This window comes from Neoarius graeffei, chromosome 26 (assembly GCF_027579695.1).
Source record: "Neoarius graeffei isolate fNeoGra1 chromosome 26, fNeoGra1.pri, whole genome shotgun sequence".
Taxonomy (NCBI): Eukaryota; Metazoa; Chordata; class Actinopteri; order Siluriformes; family Ariidae; genus Neoarius; species Neoarius graeffei.
Window position 1 is genome coordinate 56,276,734 of NC_083594.1, and position 26,199 is coordinate 56,302,932.

At 45.0% G+C, this 26,199-nt stretch overlaps 1 protein-coding gene across 1 annotated transcript in view; it reads left to right on the plus strand.

Moving 5' to 3' along the window:
• The first annotated feature begins 2,214 nt into the window (after positions 1-2,214).
• c26h6orf89 (chromosome 26 C6orf89 homolog) overlaps positions 2,215-26,199 on the plus strand; it is a 32,926-nt gene continuing 8,941 nt past the window's right edge. The window contains exons 1-6 of the mRNA XM_060910269.1: positions 2,215-2,373; positions 2,544-2,616; positions 3,011-3,281; positions 3,768-3,936; positions 4,901-5,046; positions 5,319-5,464. Coding sequence (XP_060766252.1) covers positions 3,093-3,281; positions 3,768-3,936; positions 4,901-5,046; positions 5,319-5,464 — 650 coding nt within the window. The 5' untranslated portion in view covers positions 2,215-2,373; positions 2,544-2,616; positions 3,011-3,092. The remainder of the gene's footprint in view (positions 2,374-2,543; positions 2,617-3,010; positions 3,282-3,767; positions 3,937-4,900; positions 5,047-5,318; positions 5,465-26,199) is intronic.

The following is a 26,199-nucleotide window of genomic DNA, read 5'->3' on the forward strand; positions in this document are numbered from 1 at the left end:
GACCGCCAAGTGGGATCCTTACTAGCCGCAGTGTGCCGGTCAGGATGAGGCGAAGTAGGCCATGCCTGAGGCACCTTCTCTAGCCCCCTCCTCCATGGAGGCAAGCAATCCCAAACAGGGCTGCCCAGACATCCAGGGGCTGCCAAACCCTGCTGCTGCCCTGCTCCAGCAGAGAGCGATCCTATGCCCTGGGCTGCCTGTGTGCAGGTTTGTGACTACAGCTTCCATTGTTTCTGCACCTGCTGCTTTGCCACCTGCCCATCGCCAGAGGACTTGAATTTGAAGTCATGACTTGCATATGACTTGGATTAGAATGAGGGAGAGTTGCGCAGTCGTCAGCCTCGCTCTCTCATCCCGACTTAACTGGGTTTAGGGGCAAGACAGAATCAAGACAAGCTAGGTTGGGATGCAGTGGATGACCAACAGTGTTCTATGTGTTGCACTGTGCTCTGATTGCACTTCACAAATGCTTTGCTGGGTCCGCCTTCCTGCCAGTTGAACCACCAGGTGGTGGTCTCCTCTGCACAGTCTGCGAAGTCCAGTCTTTGGTTGTAACCTTGACCAGAGGGAGCAAGGGGTTGCTGATGCATGCTCAAGGCACCACCCCAGGCTAGTGGAGGGAAGGAGATGCCTTACTACTCCATCGCATGGCGGTCAAGGACGGCACACACCCACTGCCCTAATACAGATTTTACACTATATTCCATACACATTCTACAGTATGTTCTATAACACACTCCACACCACACTCTCTCAGGCACGTGCATGCACACACAGAGAGAAACTCATGATGTTAATGAAAGGGTTAATGATCTGCTCTGTGTTTCGTCTCCTGTTTTGGATGACTGAGTTTTACCTTTACCTGCTACATTATATTCTTGTATAAAGGATTCTGGTTTACACACACATTATTTCATCTTATTAATATGAAAGTGTACAATGTCACATTCCTCACAATTTTTGTCCAATCCTGAAATTTTTTTTTTACTTTTATAAAATACATAGTTGTACATTATGTTGAGCTTTAAAAAATAATCACTGGATAAATATGATATAATATTGTATCTGATGTGTTTTTACTCTGTGATTAAAACAGTGTGCAGTTTGATGCTTTCTGCTTTAAATGAAATGTACCACGTGACTTTCATTTATTTATTGCATGTTTTTTCCTCAATGTTTTCTCACCTGATAGAGTTGGAATTAATTTTGCAGCAGTATGATATTACATTTCGTGACATGAAGAATAAATGAGAATTTAAAAAATGAAGAATAAACATTAAACTGATATATAAATAAAAGGACACGAAATGTTTATCTCTCGGGAGGGAAAGTGAAACACAGCGCCCCTAGTGGCAGCGTTCCTCAACCGGGAGCCAGACTACTGAAAATCCCATAGACCCGATTTAAAAAAAAAAAATCCCACAAAGTTATGACGTGGAACTTGTACACCCAAAAAAAGATATGTTGTATATGTTGGGATTATCTACTAACTGTGAAAGTATCAGGTGAAATTTCGCTGTCTTTTAAAAGATCGAAATTGCGCCTAACCAGTCAGAAACGGACTACAACCAAACTGTCTATCAGAGTCGCTCAGATTCCGTCAGCAGGAGGCTCATCATAAGTTTTGTTCTTCATACTCGCCCTTCCGAGTGCTGACAGCTCTCCCTGTGAATAGGGGCAGTTGACTGCATGCCCTGATCTGTAATGGTTATCCCCACGAGGGATGCATTTCTTATTGGTACAGAAATACTCCGCCAACCACGCGATACAAATGGGCATGTTGATGTAGGCTACTCGCCGCCGCTACCTGCTGCAGACTTGGAAAGGTGCTGGACTTGCGGTGACGTCACATACGCGACGTCGGGTCCGTGTAGTCTTTGATCAGCTTATTAAAAAACATTCAAATCGGTGGAAAAAATAAAGTATGATCACCAGGATCGATAGAGCTGCCCGACATGCACAACATATGGAAGCCATTGTCTTAACTTTGAAGTGTAACCCGAAATGTAATGTTTTGAAAAGATATTCCCATTCATTTTGCCGTAGAGGTTGGAACGCATCCAGTAGGGGGCGATGAGATTACTTTCCCTCCCTATTGATATAAACGTTCTTTGTCGCAAGATTATCTCACTGTCCAATCAGAGTCCATCACACGCCTGCGCGTCCAGCCAATCACCACACAGGAGGCGGGGTTTGTTGGAATACGGGTGGGCAATAAACCAAATGCCAGTAAACGCGTAGGAGGAAGTGTGAAAATTCCGAGAGGTGAAATTTAATCGTGAAGCTCAACACCAACCTCCGCACCGTGCCTCTGTGCGCACTTTACTCCTCGCAATGTCGCTATAAACCGCTTTGAAGAGTTTACTAACGCTGGTAAAGCTCACACTAGAGTCTCTGTCAAACTAGCAAGTTAGCTAATCTTAGCCTAGCCTAGCCGTCTAGTGCTAACTTGATGTTGTTCTGATTTAAGGTTCGGTTCTTTCTTCACTCAGAGTTTTCCTGTGATTGGTGTTTGTTTGTTTGTTTGTCCTTCTGCTTTTCAGAAATTACACCATGAAAGCTCAAGCACTGTCACGTGACTTGAGGGTCCGCGCAAAAGTATTGGCACCTGTACAGGTACATCTGAGAGAGATAGTGCACTGCTTTAGGAGTGTCCTCACTGTGTAGTGCACTGCTTTAGGAGTGTCCTCACTGTGTAGTGCACTGCTTTAGGAGTGTCCTCACTGTGTAGTGCACTGCTTTAGGAGTGTCCTCACTGTGTAGTGCACTGCTTTAGGAGTGTCCTCACTGTGTAGTGCACTGCTTTAGGAGTGTCCTCACTGTGTAGTGCACTGCTTTAGGAGTGTCCTCACTGTGTAGTGCACTGCTTTAGGAGTGTCCTCACTGTGTAGTGCACTGCTTTAGGAGTGTCCTCACTGTGTAGTGTACTTGTGGCGTGACATCGGCTTCATGTTCACACAAGGTGGTCCTGTGGAACTTGTACCTTCACTTTTTTTTTTTTTAAACTCAGGATGTGATTATGAGAAGTTCAGCGTCAGAGTGTCGTCACTGAAAATTCAGGGTCTCATCCAGTTTCCATTGTTCCCTTCATCATGGGCACTACACTGAGCGAACCCTGCATCTACGACAAGCTCTCGGAGAGCATCGATATCCTGCGGCAGTCCGGGTACCGGTACGGCATGTCTGAGAGAGAGATCGAGAAGTTCATCAAGCAGGTCCTGGAGACAAACGAACCTCGCAGAGAACCGGCCCAGTTCCCTGTCCTGAGGGCTGCCATCAAGGTAGTGAGCTCACCGGCCCTGGCCCAAATCACAACTCGCACTCACTCACAGGAGGACACTGGACAGGACATGTGAACTGATAGTCATGTCTGTACACAGGTGTTTATATATATATACACACACACACGTGTGCACGCACGCATGAAGTTGACAGAAAGGTGTGCCAAACACACACACATTTTATACTGAGCGCACCAACTGACTGTCTGTGTGTCACTCTCTCTGTGCCCCGTTCTGTCTGTCTCTCCCTGGTGTTGCTGTGACTCTCTCATTGTTCTCCTCTTTATTAATCTGTCTGTCTCTCTCCCTCAGTGCTGTATGATATAGTTAAATGCGTGTAATCTTTATCCCGGTTTGTTTGGGGATCACTGTGGTGTTTAAACTCTCTCTTCAGTGTGAATGTTTTTTCACTCCAGGAGTGTTGTGTGGAACAGTTCACCTCCCCGCGTTGTTCACATTGTGGTGTTGTGGGCGGGGTCTCTGCAGGTCGCCGTGTTCATGTGCGTGCTGCTGTTCGTGGTTTTGGCGTTTGCATACACTCAGAGTTTGCCGTCATCTGGCTCGGTCAGCGTAGCAGAGCGGTACAACTGGTCATCACCTCTGAGTCACATCCGACTGCTGTCACTGCCCATCGCCAAGAAGTACAACCTGCACAGTAAGAGCAACACCTCTGCTGACATCACACAGTACAGCATTATAGTAGTGTGACATCACCACTCAGATGTCTCAGGTTCAGAGGCATATCTCTCAGTCCTATCCCGCTGTAACCCTGTGTTCACACGAATGTGTCACTCCTCCCCTGTGGGCGCGTCCTGTCCTCCCTGCATATTGAGTTCTGATGGGAAATGGGAGTAAATAAAACATGTTGCTTCTAGCATATGATTTCCTACAGTGAGAGTTCCTTTCGTTTAAAACGTTTTTTCGTGTTTTTAATAATGTGAAGAGCTGATTCGTGCTGCTGATCAGATAAAGCTGTAAATGTCGTTGCTGTCAAAACATGAGCAGGGATTAAATGAGTTAAATGACACATTGTGGTGTTTATCAGGGTGACTCCATGATACAGCGGATGAGGAAGTGGGGGGAGGAGCTAACGTTATAAGGAGGGAACTGAGGAAATATCAGACCACACCCACTGCATCAGATTGATGAATCATTTGAGTTGTCAGACCTGAAAATCTCAGGTCATGTGTCCGTTTGACACCATCACTGAAATCATGGTTCCATGTCGTGTATGTGTGTGTATACGGAGAAAACGAAAACTGTCGCTTTCTTTTGCGTTGCTGTCTGATGATTTATAGTTTGTTTTATATCATAATAAAACCAAGACAAATATGAGAGCAAGACTCATCTACAGTTCCTGAGGATCAGATCTGATCCAGGAAATAAAGCTGTGAGATTTCAGGGAACAACAGACACCTCAGAGTTCACCAGAGTCCGCTGTATGGAAGTGTCGCTTCACCACGTCACAAATAACCTGCTCTAAGTTCTTTACAAATTATATACACACACACACAGTATAGAACAATCATGTAACACCCTGAACATTTCTAATTAACGCTAAAAAAAATACACAAAATGTTGCCCACCAAGAGTGTGTGTGTGTGTGTGTGTGTGTGTAGGTTTCCATGCATGGTGGAGTGTGTATGGTGAGAGTCACACTCTGCTGAACTGTTCTGGATGTTCCAGTGTAGCGTCAGTGCTCGAACTGTCCACGTTAATCAGCACAGAGTCTGTATACGCACAAACACAGCCTGTATTCATGAAGGTGAGGACACACACACACACACACACACACTCTGACTCTCTCTCCTAGTAGTTTTGAGCTCTGAGCTTTAACCACAGAGTGTGTGTGAGTTGAATGTGATTTAATTTAATTTTAGTCATAAACATACTGCACAGAACACTGATGTAGGGGCGGGGCTACACTCTTCAGTTTTTGACCTCACAAAAAAAAGCTCTGCAACTTTAAACCAATCACGTTCAGTCTGCAGATTAATAGAGGATCACATGGAAATATTTATAATTTTTTTTTCTCAGGGTGGAGCGTCTCTGTGCTTGAGGAGGCAGCAGTTGGAGGCTCTTCACTCCTCACACTCCGGCTCTCTGACTGTCCTGATGGAGGAGGAAGAGGAAGTGATGTCAGAGGTTTTCCCTCAGGGCCCAGCCAACTTCAGCCTTCTCTGGTGCTGTACTACTTCCTCCTGTCTCTGTCACTCCACGTGTCTCTCTCTGTGTGTCTCTAATCATCTGTCTCTCTCTCTCTCTCTCTCTCTCTCTCTCTCTCTCTCTCTGCACACACTGCATGCTGGGAGTTTGGGTGTGTGAGTGAGTGAAGGTGCTGAATGAGTTTTTGTTCATTTTGAAATATTTCATTGCTTTTCTACACTTTCTCTTTTCCCCCCTTACTGCATGACAAGGTAAGGAAACATTATTTTGGTTTTGATTATTAGAAAGTGACGGAGGAGCAGTTGGTTGGAGTTTGGTGGTGTGCAAGATGGCGTCCCTCCCTGGTGGAGGTTCACCATCCTTGTCAATCAGACACGGGGTCAGGATCCCAGCTGACCCACGCTTTATTGTCAAGGATGTAGAGCTGGGCGATAAATCGATTTTATCGATTAATTTGAATTTACAGTTAAGGACGATGTGTTTTTATGAAAATCGGTTTTCTCTCAGTTTTAATTTCCGCCACCGACGCTCCCCTCTGCGCATGTGCAGAACGGATCGGGCAGCAGGGATGGATCGGGCACTGACACTATCGCCCTCCTCCCACGCGCTTGCCATAGAGAGACACACAAACAACATGGCAGCAATTGGGGGAAAGCCGCAACTTGTGCCCAAGAAAGGAGTAACTTCCTCCGTGATCTGGAATTGGTTCGGTTTTGCGGCGTCGGATGTAGACCAAACAAGTCCTTGTTGTAAGGTGTGTTTGAAAACGGTTGCTTCCAAAGGAAGCAGCACGACGAATTTATTCCAACACCTTAAACAGAAGCCTGCAGCAGAGCGGGAGAAGTGCTGCTCCCAGCGGAACGAACACAGCCGCAGCACGAGCGCACCATCCACAGTAAAGCAAGCAACCGTCCCGGGCACATTTTCGAACTGTGTGCCTGATGATCAGAATGGGGCGGTGGAAGGCAATCACAGATGTTATCGCGATGGTCTCATCTACAAGCTTGTTTTTTGCCTTCTTTTTGGTTTCTGGTTGCACTTTAACCCAAAAGGGGAAATTTTAGTGAAAACAAAATGAAGGTAAAACTTGTTTTGAACCATTTCTTTGTCATCTGTAGTTTGATTTTTAGTAGGGGGGAAAATCAATTAAAATCGGATTTTTTGTGGAAAAAATCGAAGATTTTTTTTAGGCCATATTGCCCAGCTCTACGAAGATGTTTTATTGGCTGTTGGTGAAAAAGTGGGTCATAAAATATTTTTTATGGCTCAAGAATGAATAAAGCTGTAGTGGTGTTTTTGAGAGAGGAGTATTTGGTTGTTTCCTTGGTTGAAAGTGGTGTTATTTTACAACCCCGATTCCAAAAAAGTTGGGACAAAGTACAAATAAAAACGGAATGCAATGATGTGGAAATTTTGAAACTTCCATATTTTATTCAGAATGGAACATAGATGACATATCAAATGTTTAAACTGAGAAAATGTATCATTTAAAGAGAAAAATTAGGTGATTTTAAATTTCATGACAACAAATCTCAAAAAAGTTGGGACAAGGCCATGTTTCCCACTGTGAGACATCCCCTTTTCTCTTTACAACAGTCTGTAAACGTCTGGGGACTGAGGAGACAAGTTGCTGAAGTTTAGGGATAGGAATGTTAACCCATTCTTGTCTAATGTAGGATTCTAGTTGCTCAACTGTCTTAGGTCTTTTTTGTCGTATCTTCCGTTTTATGATGCGCCAAATGTTTTCTATGGGTGAAAGATCTGGACTGCAGGCTGGCCAGTTCAGTACCCGGACCCTTCTTCTACGCAGCCATGATGCTGTAACTGATGCAGTACGTGGTTTGGCATTGTCATGTTGGAAAATGCAAGGTCTTCCCTGAAAGAGACGTCGTCTGGATGGGAGCATATGTTGCTCTAGAACCTGGATATACCTTTCAGCATTGATGGTGTCTTTCCAGATGTGTAAGCTGCCCATGCCACACGCACTACTGCAACCCCATACCATCAGAGATGCAGGCTTCTGAACTGAGCGCTGATGATAACTTGGGTCGTCCTTCTCCTCTTTAGTCCGAATGACACGGCGTCCCTGATTTCCATAAAGAACTTCAAATTTTGATTCGTCTGACCACAGAACAGTTTTCCACTTTGCCACAGTCCATTTTAAATGAGCCTTGGCCCAGAGAAGACGTCTGCGCTTCTGGATCATGTTTAGATACGGCTTCTTCTTTGAACTATAGAGTTTTAGCTGGCAACGGCGGATGGCACGGTGAATTGTGTTCACAGATAATGTTCTCTGGAAATATTCCTGAGCCCATTTTGTGATTTCCAATACAGAAGCATGCCTGTATGTGATGCAGTGCCGTCTAAGGGCCCGAAGATCACGGGCACCCAGTATGGTTTTCCGGCCTTGACCCTTACGCACAGAGATTCTTCCAGATTCTCTGAATCTTTTGATGATATTATGCACTGTAGATGATGATATGTTCAAACTCTTTGCAATTGTGCACTGTTGAACTCCTTTCTGATATCGCTCCACTATTTGTCGGCGCAGAATTAGGGGGATTGGTGATCCTCTTCCCATCTTTACTTCTGAGAGCAGCTGCCACTCCAAGATGCTCTTTTTATACCCAGTCATGTTAATGACCTATTGCCAATTGACCTAATGAGTTGCAGTTTGGGGAGGCACGGTGGTGTAGTGGTTAGCGCTGTCGCCTCACAGCAAGAAGGTCCGGGTTCGAGCCCTGGGGCCGGCGAGGGCCTTTCTGTGTGGAGTTTGCATGTTCTCCCCGTGTCCGCGTGGGTTTCCTCCGGGTGCTCCGGTTTCCCCCGCAGTCCAAAGACATGCAGGTTAGGTTAACTGGTGACTCTAAATTGAGCGTAGGTGTGAATGTGAGTGTGAATGGTTGTCTGTGTCTATGTGTCAGCCCTGTGATGACCTGGCGACTTGTCCAGGGTGTACCCCGCCTTTCGCCCGTAGTCAGCTGGGATAGGATCCAGCTCGCCTGCGACCCTGTAGAACGATAAAGCGGCTAGAGATAATGAGATGAGATGAGTTGCAATTTGGTCCTCCAGCTGTTCCTTTTTTGTACCTTTAACTTTTCCAGCCTCTTATTGCCCCTGTCCCAACTTTTTTGAGATGTGTTGCTGTCATGAAATTTCAAATGAGCCAATATTTGGCGTGAAATTTCAAAATGTCTCACTTTCGACATTTGATATGTTGTCTATGTTCTATTGTGAATACAATATCAGTTTTTGAGGTTTGTAAATTATTGCATTCTGTTTTTATTTACAATTTGTACTTTGTCCCAACTTTTTTGGAATCGGGGTTGTAGATGACAGTTTGGTTATAGTTTCTCCGCTAGCTGTACCGACCACTAGAGTGACCGTATTGGGAGGGAGCACCTCCCTGCATCCCTAATGAAGCACTGGAGAGAGAGTTACAGTGATTCTGGAAGCTCGCGAGTGGATTTAAAACCATTTGCCTCAGCTGTAAAGACCCAAAGCTGCAGCATGTTCAGTCTCTGTGGATAGGTTTATATTCTTCAACTCTCCATCACTGGAAATCTCTTTTAGAGTAAAATATGAAGAAGGGTATTATATGGTTTACGCTAATTCAGGAAATATGAAGTGTTTTTGAGCGTGGGGGTGTTGGACACAAGCGCTTTTTTTGTCTGCACTGCGCGCAAGCAGAGGGTGAGACCACGGACAGAAACTCTGGTTTAGACACCAAGGTCAGGGAGGGCAGCTCCTTTCAGGTTGGGATCGAGTCTCAGACTTGCACTGAGGGGACACCTGGAAGTGAAGCCATGACAGAGGATGAGTGAGAAGTAAACACTGTCCCAAACACTCCCCAGCCCAGTCAGGGGGAAACGCCCAGCAAACCGAACAGGTTAAAGAGACAGCAGCAGTGGGTTTAGAAGGTGAAATGGACCAGGATGAAGAAATGTTAGCTGATTCCTTTTCCGATATTTCTGATTATTTATCACAGGATGACAAACAGCTTTACACACTGCATGAAATAAATGATTTTTTGGATGAAACTTTTGGTAAACATACTGTAGACGTGAACACTTTTTTTTTTTTTTTTCCCCTGATGCTGATAAACTGATGGTCGGTTATAAAAAGGAAGTTGGTGAAGAGCAACAGAACAAGCAAAAAAGGTTTTGATTAAAAAAGCTACTGAGAAAAGAAAAAATGGGGGAAAGCTCCTCTCCGTAGACAGAAATAAAATGGGTAAAGCACTGAGGGTGTCTTTTTTTTTTTTTTTTTTTTTCTCCTATTGGTGTATTTCTCTGTGGTTCTTTCTTTCTCTTCTCCTTTCCTCATGGGAAGTTTAAGGATTAGCTCCTTAAATATAAATGGAGGTAGAGATAAGAAGAGCGCTATGATCACTGAGCTTAGCAGGACAAAAAAATCAATATTCTCTTTCTGCAGGAAACGCATAGCTCTAGTGATTAGATGGACTGGGGGATGAGGTGGAGGGGGCAGGTTTTCTTTAGCCATGGTACTAACATAAGTGCAGGAGAAGCAATACTCTTCTCACAGAGCGTGAGTCCTTCACACATTTCCTTCAGAGAAGTAGAGCAGGGTCGAACTATTATAGTGCAGGCCACAATTAAAAATACACCTTTTAGATTCATAAATGTTTACGCTTTCAATGTTGGCTCAGTGTCATGTCTGTGCTTAGAGCTCCGCCTAGTGGCCAACTTAGGTTGCAGTTAAAATAAGGTTTGTTGATTTCGTAGTTAAGGTTACGGCATCCATTTTGTCTGCATATTTAGTTTCATTTAGAACCACGCTTTGTATCGGGAGTCTTTACCTCTCCCTCCGTGACTATGAACGATTCTTTGTGTATTTTGGCTTTCTGAGAGTCCAAGGAACCATCGTTTGTAAGTAAATGATGTGCTTTATGTAATTTGTTTGATTAATGACTTAGCTGATGTGTTAGCCTACAGTAAATTAGGTGAATTTGTGCTATGCTAAAGGGCATTTATTTTCTAGCTGTCAGCTAGCAGTAAACTGAATTAACATATTTCTCCTCTTTATGGACATTTTCTAAGACACGCTTTGTATTGTTTGTGTATTTCAGTTTCACACAAAAAAGTATGTTTGAGTGCTGAATCGAAGTAAAACACTGGAGATCATACATCTTTTGGTTCCGGCTTTATTCAGTATTGGCATATCTGTTTAGCTATCTGTCGAGTTGTGAAGCTACATACAACAGGGGCAGAATAGTGAAAAAAACGTATCATCTGTGGGCACTCATCCGACCATTCTACAGTCTTCAGAAGAGTCCAGTCACATTCTTCTCATCTCACCTAGAGACGAGAAGACCTACACGAACACAAAATTATGGAGGACAAAAGAAACTCTGAAACAAGATCACAGACAGCACGATCAGCTAAGCATTCAAACAGCTCAGCAGTGAGCTTGCAGGCAGCTAATACTAGAGCAGAGGCAGAGCGCGCACGCGCACATTATGCTCAGAAAGAACTCGAAGTCCGTATGGAAGACACTCTCATTGCGTTAAGGCACGAAAAGGAGGCAGCTGCTGCAATGGCTGAAGCCAAGGTATATCAAGAGGTTGCTGAGTCAGTAAGTGAAGGAGTCTTAAGTGCTCGACAAAGTTTAGCTTCTGCTGAAGATCCTATAGAGCGTACAAAAGATTTTGTGGAGCGGCACTCTGTGACACCTCCATGCAATCAATCACTCAAAGAGGAGGATCTTAATCACCCTGAGCTCCTTGCAGATCCCAACAACCCACTGATGATAAGCTGCCTTAGAGCACCATACGTCAGGACTTACTCCATCCACGCTCTGATATAAGGAGGCAGCACCTTAGCTCAAAGCAAACCCCAGAGCATGTGAGAAGTGTGCATAATCCATGGACTAATAGCCCATCTGATTTCAAACCTTTGCCACAACACTTGGCTTTCTCCCCTTCCACATCCATCTCTCAGCGGAGAAGAACCCATGAGTGACATAGCTCGGTTTCTAGCTCGGCGTGGGCTCATTCACGCTGGACTTACTAAATTTGACGATTGCCCAGAAAATTACTGGGCGTGGAAGTCTTCCTTCGATAATGCCAAACAATGGTTGTATCTCACAGCGAGTGAAGAACTCGATCTGTTAACCAAGTGGCTAGGCACTGCGTCTTCTGAGTATGTGAAGAGAATGAGATCTGTGCACATAAGATACCCAGACATTGGGCTCAAGACTTCATGGGACCACCTTGAAGAGGTTTATGGTGCTCCTGAAGTAATAGAAAAGGCACTCCTTGACAGGATAGAATCCTTCCCGAAAATAACTAAGCAAGATCCTTTGAAGTTGCGTGAGCTTGGCGATCTTTTACATGAAGTCCTTTCAGCTAAAACGGAGGGCTTCTTGGCTGGTCTTTTCTACTTGGACATGTCAAGAGGCGTCAACCCAATCGTTGAAAAGCTGCCATATCCTTTACAAGAAAAATGGATAAATCAGGGTTCACAGTATAAAAGAAAACATCACGTGTCATTTCCGCCATTCTCATTCTTTACAGACTTTGTGTACACAGAAGCACAAGCAAGAAATGACCTGAGCTTTAACTTCAGCTCTGGCATGAGCCAGATAAAACCTGACATCAGCTTCAAGAAACGGCCTCAAAGGAAGATAGCCATCGCCGCTCACAAGACCGAAGTTGAATCAACAGCTGAATCCCCATCTGCTGGCAGTCCCTCCGACACACCTGTTGATCCGGGAAAGCACTGTCTATGGCACAAGAACAAGCCCCACCCTCTCAAACGGTGTCGGGGATTTCGAGCAAAGCCCCTGGAAGAGCGAAAGGCTTTTCTTAAAGACAAGGGTGTGTGCTATCGTTGCTGTTCTTCCACTACGCACCTAGCTAGAGACTGCAAGGTGGTGGTCAAGTGTAACGAGTGTGAGAGTGATAGGCATGTAACAGCACTCCACCCAAGACCGCCACCCTGGCAACAAGAGAACGCTGCAGGAGAGCATGGCGGGGAGGAAGATGCGCACCCTGCTCCTGAGATCAGCATGAGGTGCACTGAAATCTGCGGTGCAGGACTGAGCCCCAGGTCTTGCTCCAAGATTTGTTGGTTAAAGTCTTTCCATATGGCCATCAAGAAGATCCTGTCAAGATGTATGTAGTTCTTGATTAACAGAGCAGTCGCTCACTAGCAAAGTCTGAGTTTTTTGACCTGTTCAGGGTTAAGAGCGAAGGTCATCCCTACACCCTCCGCACCTGTGCTGGCATCACAGAAATAGCTGGAAGACATGCAACAGGGTTCCAAGCATTGTCACTGGACGGCAAGACACAAGTGCTTCTTCCAACACTCATAGAATGCAACTACATACATGACGATCGTTCAGAGATTCCATCACCAGAGATTGCCCACTACTTTGCTCATCTGAAGTTGGTCACTCATGAGATTCCAGCCATCGACCCTGAGGCCAAAACCCTGCTGCTTTTGGGAAGAGATATTCTTTGTGCTCACAAAGTTAGGGAACAGCGCAATGGCCCCTACAATGCCCCTTATGCGCAACGACTTGACTTTGGTTGGGTAATAGTGGGAAATGTCTGCCTGGGCTCTGCACACAAGCCAGCGGTAATCGACACCTTTCGTACAAGCATTCGTATGAATGGACGTCCAAGTCTGTGCACACCATGTCCCAACCAGATAAAGGTCACCAAGAGATTCGCTGCCAAGACCCACTCTGCCTCATCTGAATACACACCGAGACTCTTTCAGTCTATAAGCACAGAGTGCAACTTCGGCAGTGATGTCTTTGAGCGAACTCAACATGACGACATCATCTCATTCTCCATGGAGGATAGGATGTTCATTGAGTTAATGGATAAATGTTCGTGGACAGCTCCAACAGCTGGGTCGCACCTCTCCCGTTTCGTCCATCTCGCCAGCTGCTTCCTAATAACAGAGAGCAGGCACTGCAGCCCTTTAGGTCTCTTAGCCGAACCCTGGAGAGAAAGCCAGAGATGCGTGACCACTTCGTCACATTCATGCGAAAAATATTCGACCAGAACCATGCAGAGCTCGCCCCACCTGTCAAAGAAAATGAGGAGGTGTGGTACTTGCCTATGTTTGGTGTATACCACCCCCGCAAGCCTGGCCAAATACGGGTCGTTTTTGATTCCAGCGGCCAGCATAGAGGTATCTCCTTGAATCGTGCTACTTACCGGGCCTGACCTGAACAACAGCTTACTAGGAGTGTTAATACGTTTCAGGCAGGAAGCAGTTGCTGTCATGGCTGACGTGGAACAGATGTTTCACAGTTTTCTGGTCAGAGAGGACCATCGCAACTTTCTCAGATTTCTCTGGCACGCCGACAATGACCTGTCAAAACCCATGGTGGAATATAGGATGCGAGTCCATGTATTTGGAAACAGTCAGTCACCTGCAGTGGCGATATATGGATTCCATCAAACAGCCCAGTGTGGCGAGACTGAATTTGGGAAGGATGCCAGAGACTTTGTGGACCACAATTTCTACGTGGACGATGGCCTGAAGTCTCTTCCAACAGTAGAGGAGGCTGTGGACCTGTTAAGGAGAACACAAGATATGCTTGCAAACTTCAATCTGAGATTGCATAAGATTGCGTCAAACAACCCAGCAGTAATGGATGCGTTCCACACAACAGATCACGCTAAGAACTTTAAAGATCTGGACCTGGAAGAAGGTGCTCCCATGATTCAGAGAAGCCTGGGTCTGAGCTGGGATCTTACAAATGACATGTTTACTTACCGTATAGCCGCTGAGGACAAGCCCTACACACGCAGGGGTGTGTTGTCAACCGTCAATAGTATTTTTGATCCACTTGGCATCATCGCTCCAGTCACTGTGTATGGCAAGTTTCTGCTTCGCGAACTGACTGCAGGTTCTACTGACTGGGATGCTGCACTCCCTATGGAAAGGAAGGCCAAATGGACAGCATGGAAGAACTCTTTGCAAGATCTTATGGACTTTGAAATACCTCGAATGTACTGCAGTGTCTCACTCACTTCAGCACAAAGGCTTGAGGTTCATGTCTTTTCAGATGCCTCCACCATGGCCATCGCAGCAGTGGCTTACTTGAAGGTAGTAGACTGTCGTGGAACCTGTTATGTCAGCTTCATACTGGGCAAAGCTAAGCTCGCTCCCCTTGCCGCTCATACAGTCCTTCAACTGGAGTTAGGGGCGGCAGTCTTAGCAGTTGAGTTGTCAGAGTTCATAGTCAATGAGATGGGCATAACTCTGCATGCCCTTGAATTCTACACCGATAGCAGAGTCGTACTAGGCTACATACACAACCAAAAAAGGCGGTTCTATGTGTATGTTAGTAACCGTGTTCAGAGGATTCCGAAGTCGACCGCAACAGAGTAGTGGCACTATGTTCCAACCAGTCTCAACCCCGTTGGCCATGCAACAAGATCACTCGATGTATCAGACTTGAAAGAGTCTCCTTGGCTCACTGGTCCAGTCTTCCTCAAGAAGTGCGCAGGAGAGCCTCCTGCCAGCATGGAGTCCTTTTGACTTAGTTGACCCAGACACGGATGGGGAAGTCCGTCCGAACTGCATGGTCCTGAGAACACAGGCAGGGGAGCCTCATCTTGGTTCTCAACGCTTCAAGAAGTTTTCAACATGGAGGTCTCTCACTCGTGCTATTGGACTTCTCATTCACGTTATGGATACATTCAAAGTTCCATCTGACCAACGTGATGAGTGTCATGGCTGGCATTACTGCACAAGACCTCAAACCCCTGAACACCTCTCAAAGGCCAGAAAGGTCATCATTAAGGCAGTACAGCAGGATGCCTAGAAGGATGAAATTCAATACTTGTCCTCAGGAAAAGAAGTCTCCTGTGCTAGTGCACTGAGGAAGTTGAACCCAACAGTGGACCATGACAGTCTCTTAAGAGTAGGAGGAAGACTTACACATGCATCCACCGAGAATGATGAAAAGCATCCCATCGTCATACCTGGGGAAAAGTCATGTCGCCGTTCTTTTCGTCAGACATTTCCATGAACGTGTCAAGCACCAAGGTCGTCTGTTCACAGAAGGCGCGATCAGAAGTGCTGGATACTGGATTGTAGGAGCGAAAAGGTGTATCAACAAGGTAATCCATAAATGCGTCATCTGTCAGAAACTTCGTGGAAAGGCCCTCGAACAGAAGATGGCAGATCTTCCGGCAGATCGACTCAGTATGGAGCTGCCGTTTACCCATGTTGGATGGTCATCACACGGAAGACTCGTGGTGGCTCAGCAAACTCTAAACGGTGGGCTGTCATATTCACCTGTCTCAGCGTATGCGCAGTACATTTTGAGCTGATTGAAACGCTTGAGAGCTCCAGCTTCATCAACGCACTGAGGCGGTTCTTTGCCTTGAGAGGCCCAGCAAAGCTCATCCATTCCGATTGTGGGACGAATTTTGTGGGCGCCTGCAGGGAACCGAACGTTCTCTCTGAAGAGGAGAGTGTGAAAGGTTTCCTAACAGATGAAGGTTGCCAGTGGGTTTTCAACCCCCCACATGCGTCTCACATGGGAGGAGCTTGGGAGAGGCTCATTGGAGTAGCTAGGCGAATCTTGGATTCTATGCTCCTTCAAGCACCCTCTCAACTCACACAGGAAGCGCTGTCGACGTTTATTGCTGAAGTGTCAGCCATAATGAATGCTAGACCGATTGCCCCAATATCCAACAACCCACACTCACCTGCTTTGTTGACTCCAGCGATGCTACTGATGCAGAAGGTCAGTAGTTTTCTTCCCCCTCCCAGAACATTCGACAAGAACACCAGTCGTCAAAGGTGGAAGCAGGTGCAGCACCTAGCCAACACATTTTGGGAATGATGGAGGAAGGAATACCTGGCCACTCTCTTCAAAATCGTCAGAAATGGCAAGCGAGCAAGCCTAATATCAAAGAAGGAGACGTCATTCTACTAAAGGACAGTCAGGTGAAGAGGAACCAGTGGCCGGTTGGACTTGTCACCAAGGCCTTCCACAGTAGTGACGGGAAAGTCAGGAAAATTGAGCTAAAGGTCACTAAACAAGGAAGCATCAAGACCTTAAGGCCCATCTCTGAAGTGATTCTTCTGATGTCTTCGGATACTTAAACAAGACTCTTTGTCTTAGTTAAATTGTTGACTTTATGGATTTATAAATGGTGGCATTTGATAAATACCAGGTGGGGAGTGTCATGTCTGTGCTTAGAGCTCCGCCTAGTGGCCAACTTAGGTTGCAGTTAAAATAAGGTTTGTTGATTTCGTAGTTAAGGTTACGGCATCCATTTTGTCTGCACATTTAGTTTCATTTAGAACCACGCTTTGTATCGGGAGTCTTTACCTCTCTCTCCGTGACTACGAACAATTCTTTGTGTATTTTGGCTTTCTGAGAGTCCAAGAAACCATCGTTTGTAGGTAAATGATGTGCTTTATGTAATTTATGTTTGATTAATGACTTAGCCGATGTGTTAGCCTACAGTAAATTAGGTGAGTTTGTGCTATGCTAAAGGGCATTTATTTTCTAGCTGTCAGCTAGCAGTAAACTGAATTAACATATTTCTCCTCTTTATGGACATTTTCTAAGACACACTTTGTATTGTGTTTGCGTATTTCAGTTTCACACAAAGTATGTTTGAGTGCTGAATCAAAGTAAAACACTGGAGATCACACATCTTTGGTTCCGGCTTTATTCGGTATTGGCATATCTGTTTAGCTATCTGTCAAGTTGTGAAGCTACACACAACAGGGGCAGAATACTCAGACTGGGTCAAACTATTCCAAAAAATGAGTAATACACTCAAACAGTATAATAACTCCGTGATGGTGCTCGGAGGGGACTGGAACTGCACAACACACTTTTTACAATAGACAGGAACGGAGAGGAACCACATTTACAATCAGCTTCATTATTATCTGGTTTGTTGAAGGAACATGGATTGACAGATACATGGAGGGAATTTCTCCCAACAGGACGGCAATACACATGGGTCAAAGTGGCAGAAGGTCAAATAAGTGCAGCCAGACTAGATGGGATTTATCTTAGTAAACACTGTAGGAATCAAACAAAAACAGCAACAATATCACTTGTTGGCTTCTCAGACCATCACATGATAACAGTAGATCTATCATTATCTGGTTGTTCAACACAAAGCTCATACTGGCAGGTCAATATCAAGCTAATCCAGGACAATTCTTTCTGTAAACATTTTTCAGCTTTTTGGGAGCAATGGAGATTAAAAAAGAATGAATTTGAGGATTTAATTTCATGGTGGGGGAAGTCCAAATCAGGATCTACTGTCAACAATACTTGGTGCACACATCAGCTACAGAGAGGAACACAATAAAACAATTAGAAGAAGAAAACAAACTGGTTGAGGAGGAAATAGTTAATAGAAATTATCATAACATTACAAAGCTAGAGGATAAGAGGAGCGCTCTAGGCTCCTTTCTGCAGGAAAAAGCTAAAGGAGCCCTGGTAAAAGTATGGATCTCTGCACTCAAAGACATGGACGCCCCGACATCATTCTTCTTCAAACTAGAAAAGAAAGTGAGAGAACAAAATCTCATGCTCCACCTCAAGTGGTCCAATGGGGAAATCACAGAAGACCCTGTGGAAATGAGAAAACTGGCCATGGATCTTTACAAGGATCTCTTTAGCACTGGAACTTCTGACCCTTCCTCAGTAGAAGAGCTGCACAAAGGACTACCAATGCTGAGGCCAGACCAAGCAGCTGCTCCTGAAACCCACGTTACAATGGAGGAAATGTCGAAGGCAGTGCAGGACATGTCATATGGACACTCCTCCGGTATGGACGGCCTCCTGTCAGAATTCTACAAACATTTCTGAAGACTGCTGGGAAAAGATTTACAGGAGGTCTTCATGGACTGCTTCAACTCAGGGAAGTTACCTACAAGCTGCACACAAGCAGTTCTCTCACTGCTACCAAAAAAAGGGAGACCTTGAACTACTAAAAGATTGGGGACCTGTTTCATTACTGTGTGCTCATAGATTAAAAAAATCACATCGACACTATAGTGCACAATCATACTGCATTCCTGGACATGCAATAATGGACAATCTATTCTTAATATGTGATATCATTGACCTATCAACTATACAAGAACTTAATCTTTGTTGGTTTTTTTTTATCCATTGATCAAGAAAAAGCCTTTGATAGGGTTGATCATGAATATTTGTTTAAAACATTGAGAGCTTTTGGTTTTGGTAACATTTTTATTTCCTGGGTTAAACTTCTATACTCCAAGGCTTCTGTTATCCTAAAAATCGGTAGCGGACGTAGTCGTCCAGTTAAAGTTTTTAGAAGGATCAGACAAGGATATCCTTTATCAGGACAGTTGTACTCCATTAGCAATAGAACCATTACTACATAGACAGGATCTAATGGGGCTTCCAGGCTTACTTACTTTCAGGAAGTAAACGAATAAGGTAACATAGCTCTGTCCGCTTATGCAGATGATGTGGCTATCTTTATAAGAGGACAGGAGGATGTAGGTAGTGTTATGTGAAATTTGGCCCTATATGAAAGAGCATCATCTGCCAAAATAAACTTGGGAAAATGCGCAGCATACATGATGGGTCAGTGGCAAAGGAAAGGATTGCCAACTCTGCCAGCAAGACTGGAATGGTGCAGGGAGGGAATGAAATGTCTAGGTGTCTTCCTTGGTAGTGTGGATTTTAAAAAGAAAAACTGGGAAGGGATTATCGAGAAGGTAGGTGCCAGGTTGTCTCGCTGGACTTGGGTCCTGCCCCAGTTGTCATACTGGGGGAGAGCTCTGGTTGTGAACAACCTGATTGCTTCGATGCTGTGGCACTTTTTCACTGTCCTAGATCCACCAGAAGCACTCGTTAAGGAGATCCAGAAGAAGCTGGTAAACTTTTTCTGTTGGCGATATCACTGGACCAGACCTGCTGTGCTGTTCTTACCCCTACATGAAGGAGGTCAAGGACTAATTGCCCTGCAGAGTTGCATCACAGCCTTCTGTTTACAGTTAGCATAGCGTCTTCTATACAGGGGAGAGCTAGCGTGGACAAAAACAGCCTGCCTACTCTTATGTAAAGCTGGGAATCTGGGTGATGACAAACATCTCTTTTTGATGAGGCTGGAAGGGATGGACTTGTCTGGGACTACGGGATTTTATCAAACCATGCTAAAGGCCTGGAACAAGGTCATAAAGGCTCAGAGTCTTAACACACACAGTTTTAAAGCAATGTAGGACAGGTGTGAAAAGACCGTTTGTAAGGGCTGGGCTGGTGAAGTTGGCTAACTTAAGGAGCGGAAGGTCGTGGAAAACTGCTGAAAGACTGAGCAAGGAGTCAGGAATAAAATCAATCCGCTTGCTACAAAGACTGATAGACAAAGTCTTGTCCTCACTTCCCGGTAACTTCAGAAAGGCACTAGGAGCGGAACCTGTCCCGGAGGTTCATGGAGGGGAACTGCTCTTCCCATCTCTGGCTATCGCTGCTACAGTGGAAAGCCAGGATGAGGAGGAACAGACACTTCTATCCTTTAAAGCACCCCAACTAGTGGACTTTTCAGCAACCTCAAAAAAGGCCTTCTACTATCTGAGTGTCAAGGTCATACACAAAGCGACATTGGACGGACTGCAGGAGTCGAGGTGGTCGGGGTTGCTTGCACCAGGCTCATCCCCCAGAGAATGCTGGAGGTCCCTGTACAAAACTCCTATAGAGAAATCCACTGCGGGTCTCCAGTGGAGAATAGTACATGGGGCCGCAGCCAAAAACAGACACGCGGCACACATAGATCCCAGGGTAGACAGGAGGTGTCCTTTTTGCCAGGAAGAGGAAACATTGCAACAACTATGGCTAAAGTGCGGAAGGTTAAGAAGTTTATTTGGTTTATTGAAGGAATGGTTCAGGGAATTTGAAGAGGAGCTGAACGAGGTAACTTTCATTTTCAGCTTAAAATACAGTGCATCAAAACGAAGGAAAATTAGTCTTCTTAACTTTCTGATGGGTCAGGCTAAAATGAGCATTTGGCTCACAAGGAGAAACAAAATGCTGGGATCAGGGTCAGTCGATCCTGTTCTCATGAACAAGGGTCTAGTGGCAGCTCGGCTGAAAATAGAATTTGCTTATTATAACATGTCTAGATGAGTTTGTTGAAATGTGGGGGCGAGGAGACGTGTTATGTTGTGGGTCTGATGAATCTTTGCTTTTGTCTTTATAAATGATGATATAAATAATAGACTGTCAATCGTGGAACAAGAATATTAGTATGTGAATACACATACTGTTAACTTTTTCAAATTGTGATTGAATTGTTCTTTTTAGTTTTTTTGTTTGTTTGTTTGTTTGTTCATGTACTTGTCAGACGAATCAAAATTGTGTGTCAACTAAAATTGTTGTATTAATAAGACTAATTGAAGGTCTCTCTCTCTCTCTCTCTCTCTCTCTCTCTCTCTCTCTCTCTCGCTCGCATGCTGGGAGTGTGTGAGGATTCATGGTGAGGGTGCGATTGTTTGGGGTTTATCCCTTTCTTTTTTCGTACTTTTATTTCTTGCTTTTTTTCTTGCTTTAAGCATTAAAATAACTTTCAGTTTAGCGTTATCTAAGAATTTGTGTTAATTGTTGATTTAGTTTTGTTAGGAGGAAAGTGGTGACCATGGCGGAGTGTAGGAATGGCGTCTCACCCAGTTGGGTGTGGCCCTTCCCTTTCACTCCGCCACAGAATCAGGTGTGTCCCTAAAGTGGGATCGAGTGTGGAGGATGTGCTGCTTACAGTCGGTGAGCAGGTCGGATATGAAAATATCACTTTGGCGTCTGGGATGAATAAAGCAGTGGTAATATTTTTTAAAGAAGAACGGCTGGTGAATCATCTTGTTGAGACTGGGGTGTGGATAAATGAAGTGTTTGTGCCCACACGAGTTTCGCCCACAGTTAAAGTCGCCATCTCTAATGTTCCCCCTTTATCCCAAACAGTGACATTGAGCACGAGCTCTCAAGGTTCAGGAAATTTGCCAGCACAATGAGAGTGATCCCACTGGGCTGTAAGAACGAGGCCCTGAAACATGTGCTGTCTTTTCAGCAGCAGGTCTTCATGTTCCTCAAGTCTCCAGCATTAGATGTTTCTTTTCATGTTTTACACGGAAATAAATCCTACATGTTGTATGCAACTATGGGGAGCATGCGGTGTTTTGAATGCGGCGATATTGGTCATAAAGTTTGCATGTCCTCATAAAGCTCAGGCCGATGAGGGTGAAGGGACCAGTGATGGTTTGGTTGTGGTCCAAAAGGGACCCAAAGAAATGGAGAAACAAATGGAGATTTCTGACTCGAGCGTCTCGGCTGCAAAAGAACCAGCGGGACAAAAAAATTAATGATGATAATGCTTCAATGGGAAACATGGCGGATAAAAACAAAACAGAAACTGATACTCTAACGGAGGCAGTCAGTGGATCAGAACTCTGCGGTGCTGAACGATGGGGAAGGCACTGATCTGGGGTCAGATAGCGGGGCAGAGACCATCACTCCAGAGCCCGTTACTGACCCACCTGTCACAGACATCACTGTACTGAACACCGGAGAGCCACCGGCAGAAGAAAGGGGTGATGAGGTCACGGGGAATGAGGATGCTCTGTCTGATATCTCCAGCCTGTCTGATCTGGGCTCGCAGGCGATGGATGAACCGCTCGACTCTCTAGAGGAAATTAACAGGCTTTTAGATCAAACATTTGGGAAAATAGTAGAGGTGAGTGATTACTTCTCCAATTTGGATAAGTTTATTGTGTCAGTGGTTATGTTACAGCGGACAGTCGGTTATGATGTACTGTGCAGGAAAAAGCAATTCAGACTTAAGAAAATGTTGGCAAAATTGCAGAGGGGTAAGACCCCCGTCACTCAGGGGGGAAAGTGATAAACAGGGATGAGAGTTTTCCGCTTTTTGGTGGATTTCCGCTTTTTTCTGAGTAAAAAACAAGCTTTTTATATTATGCCAAATCCGTTGAGAAGTTTTTTTTTTTTTAATTAATTTCAGGGGGTTGGGGTATGTTCCTTCATGCTGTTCAAACTTTATTAACTCCAACGATGTTGATTTGTAAGTCGCCATCTTTAGTCTCGTTTAATCTCGTTGAATGTGATGTAAAATTCGTGTTATCTACATTATTGGTCAAAACATCGATGTCAAGACCATAATAGCCAATCAAAACAGTTTTTACAAAGACACCCACATCCCTTTTCTTTTATCAAAACTTACACATGTTCGTGAGCTGCATATCAAAAAATACGTTCCTCTAATCGGCGTTTTTTTCTCAAGATGCCGAATACTATTGACAAGCGAGATGAAGTGAAGGTACATGAAATTGATGCTGGTATAAAAAACAAGTTTAGCAAAGCAAAAGGAAAGCGAGAGAGGAGTGTGAGAGAGCAGAAGAGAGCCGGGTTAGAGCATGTAAAAACACAGGATGAGCTGGCTAATGAAAGAAAAAGGGAAAAAGAGAGGACTGATGAGCTTTTGGCTTTGGCCAAGAAGCTGAAGTCTAAATGATCAAATGAAAATTTGTTTCAAAAATAACTGGGAACTGTAAATAACTTTTAACTGTAAAAAGTGTAAATAGACATTTTCCTTTTGAAGAAAACATACAAGTGATGTGGACAGTAAGATAAAGACAGTCCCCATAAAATACGCATTTGTTTGATTCAATACATTGAATATATGATAATTTGAATTATAGCTGACAGTGTTGATAACTGTATAACTTTAAAGTTTAAATAAACATTGTGAAGAAATCATATACAAGTAATGTGCACATTAGGAAAAGGTCAGTTTCCATAAGATATGAATGTTTTTATTTAATTCAATATTGAATATATGAAAATTTGAATTATTAATGGAACTGTAAATAAATATGAATTTTAATCGACATTTTTTAGAAAAACAAGTGATGTTGACAATGAGTAATAACCAGTCCCCATAAAATGTAGATATTATTTTGAATTAATGCAATACACATTGATTTTGATACATATTGTTCTATATAATAGTGCTTTTTATTTCAATAAGTATTAAAAATAGGCATCAGGTGTTTTAATTAACTACAGCTCAGATTGCAGGAAATAAGGTGTGTAAGGTCTCATTTTGAAAAAAAAAATTCCCATGGGGCGTTCCCCCGGACCCCCCTTATTACAGATTTTCTGCTTTTTTTTCAACAGCACCCACTCTCATCCCTGGATAAAGTCACGTGGTGAAGTCTATCCTCCTGTTTTCCTCTCTGTTACTTCTGATCCTGCCCTTTTTCTCATTTCCTAATGCAGTCTTTCTGTTTAGGGTCTCTAAATATTAATGGGGCTAGAGACAGTAATAAAAGAGCTGTATTAGCAGTATACTTACGAATTTAAAAAGTTGAGGTTATATTCTTACAAGAGACGCATTCTGACAGCACTAATGAGGTGGAGTGGGGTGTTTGGTGGGAAGGGAACCATATTATAAGTCATGGATCAAACACTAGTGCAGGAGCAGCGATTCTCTTAGCAAAAAATATTAACATCACAGTGACTTCAGTAACCGAGCTCGTAAAGGGGAGGGTTTTAGTTGTTGAAGCTGAAATTCAGGGCACCTTGTTTCTTTTTATAAATGTTTATGCACCTAATATCGGTGGGGAGGGGGGCAGCAGTGTGTGTGTGTATGTGTGTGTTGTGACCAACGGTGGGGAGGGGGGCAGCGGTGTGTGTATGTGTGTGTTGTGACCAACGGTGGGGAGGGGGGCAGCGGTGTGTGTTGTGACTGACGGTGGGGAGGGGGGCAGCGGTGTGTGTATGTGTGTTGTGACTGATGGTGGGGAGGGGGGCAGCGGTGTGTGTGTTGTGACTGACAGTGGGGAGGGGGGCAGCGGTGTGTGTGTGTTGTGACTGACGGTGGGGAGGGGGGCAGCGGTGTGTGTGTGTGTGTGTGTGTGTGTGTGTGTTGTGACTGACGGTGGGGAGGGGGGCAGCGGTGTGGGTGGCTGTTGTGACCGACGGTGGAGAGGGGGCAGCGGTGTGTGTGTGTGTGTTGTGACTGACGGTGGGGAGGGGGGCAGCGGTGTGTGTGTGTGTGTTGTGACCGACGGTGGAGAGGGGGCAGCGGTGTGTGTGTGTGTGTTGTGACCGACGGTGGGGAGGGGGGCAGCGGTGTGCGTGTGTGTTGTGACCGACGGTGGGGAGGGGGGCAGCGGTGTGCGTGTGTGTTGTGACCGACGGTGGGGAGGGGGGCAGCGGTGTGGGTGGCTGTTGTGACCAACGGTGGGGAGGGGGGCAGCGGTGTGGGTGGCTGTTGTGACCAACGGTGGGGAGGGGGGCAGCGGTGTGGGTGGCTGTTGTGACCAACGGTGGGGAGGGGGGCAGCGGTGTGGGTGGCTGTTGTGACCAACGGTGGGGAGGGGGGCAGCGGTGTGCGTGTGTGTTGTGACCGACGGTGGGGAGGGGGGCAGCGGTGTGGGTGGCTGTTGTGACCAACGGTGGGGAGGGGGGCAGCGGTGTGGGTGGCTGTTGTGACCAACGGTGGGGAGGGGGGCAGCGGTGTGGGTGGCTGTTGTGACCAACGGTGGGGAGGGGGGCAGCGGTGTGGGTGGCTGTTGTGACCGACGGTGGGGAGGGGGGCAGCGGGGTGGCTTACAGTGGGAAGGTGAGCAGCTGTTGGCTTACAGTGGGAAGGTGAGCAGCTGTTGGCTAATGTCAACTGAATCTGCTCCACCCACTCAAGGTGAGTCCGGAATCTCCGTGCCTGGAGCTATGGATGCCGGTAGCAGCGTGTCAGCGTGTTGATGGAAGCTGAACAGAGCAGGACGGAGCAGGGGGAGGTCGGTATGGGGAGATCTCAGCAGGATGCGGAGTGTCCGGTTTTACACGAGGCTGATTTATTAAATGTTAGACCTGACAGTGAGGCAGAGGAGGTGTAGGTGCAATTTGTAATTAAGTGATCAATATCATTTAAATCAGTAAATCAGTGTCATTTAATAATACCATTAATTTTGGTGCCTAATAATAAATTACCAAACAGCTAAATTATGGTATATTCCAAATTATTATGATCACTTACCATATTACATAACTCGTATGCACCTTGGAATTCTTTTGAGATTGGATGACTTCAAATATATTGGGAGCAACAAATAAACACAGTTTCAATAGTAATTGAATTTATTATAACTGATAAAAATTGAATAATAGCAGTTGAATACATTATGTACAGTGAGGTATGTGTGTACATGGGAACGTGTGTGTGTGTGTGTGGGGCCACGTGTGGAGACAAAAGATTAGCCTTGTGCTACTAGCTAAGACAAAGGAATGTTATCTTTTTTTTTTAAAGATATTTTTTGGGCTTTTTTCACCTTTCATTGGATAGGACAGTGTAGAGACAGGAAATGAGTGGGAGAGAGAGACGGGGAGGGATCGGGAAATGACCTCGGGTTGGAATGTTATCTAAGGAATGTTATCTAAGGTGTGTTTGTGTGTGGGGGAGGTGACCACGTGTTTCTAAGTAGAACAAAAGAGTTAGCTTTGGTTGCTAGCTAAGATGTGTTTGTGTGTGTGTGGCCACGTGTGGAGACAAAGATTAGCCTTGTGTTGCTAGCTAAGGCCAAAGAATTCTACCTCGTGGGGTTAAGAAAAAGGTGTGTGTGTGTGTGTGTGTGTGTGGCCTAAACAGAGGGTTAGTCTTGCTTGCTAACGAGACAAAAGAATTAACCGTGGTAGCTAACTCCACTAGCTTATAACACTACTGAATCCACTGAAATCTTGATGAGGT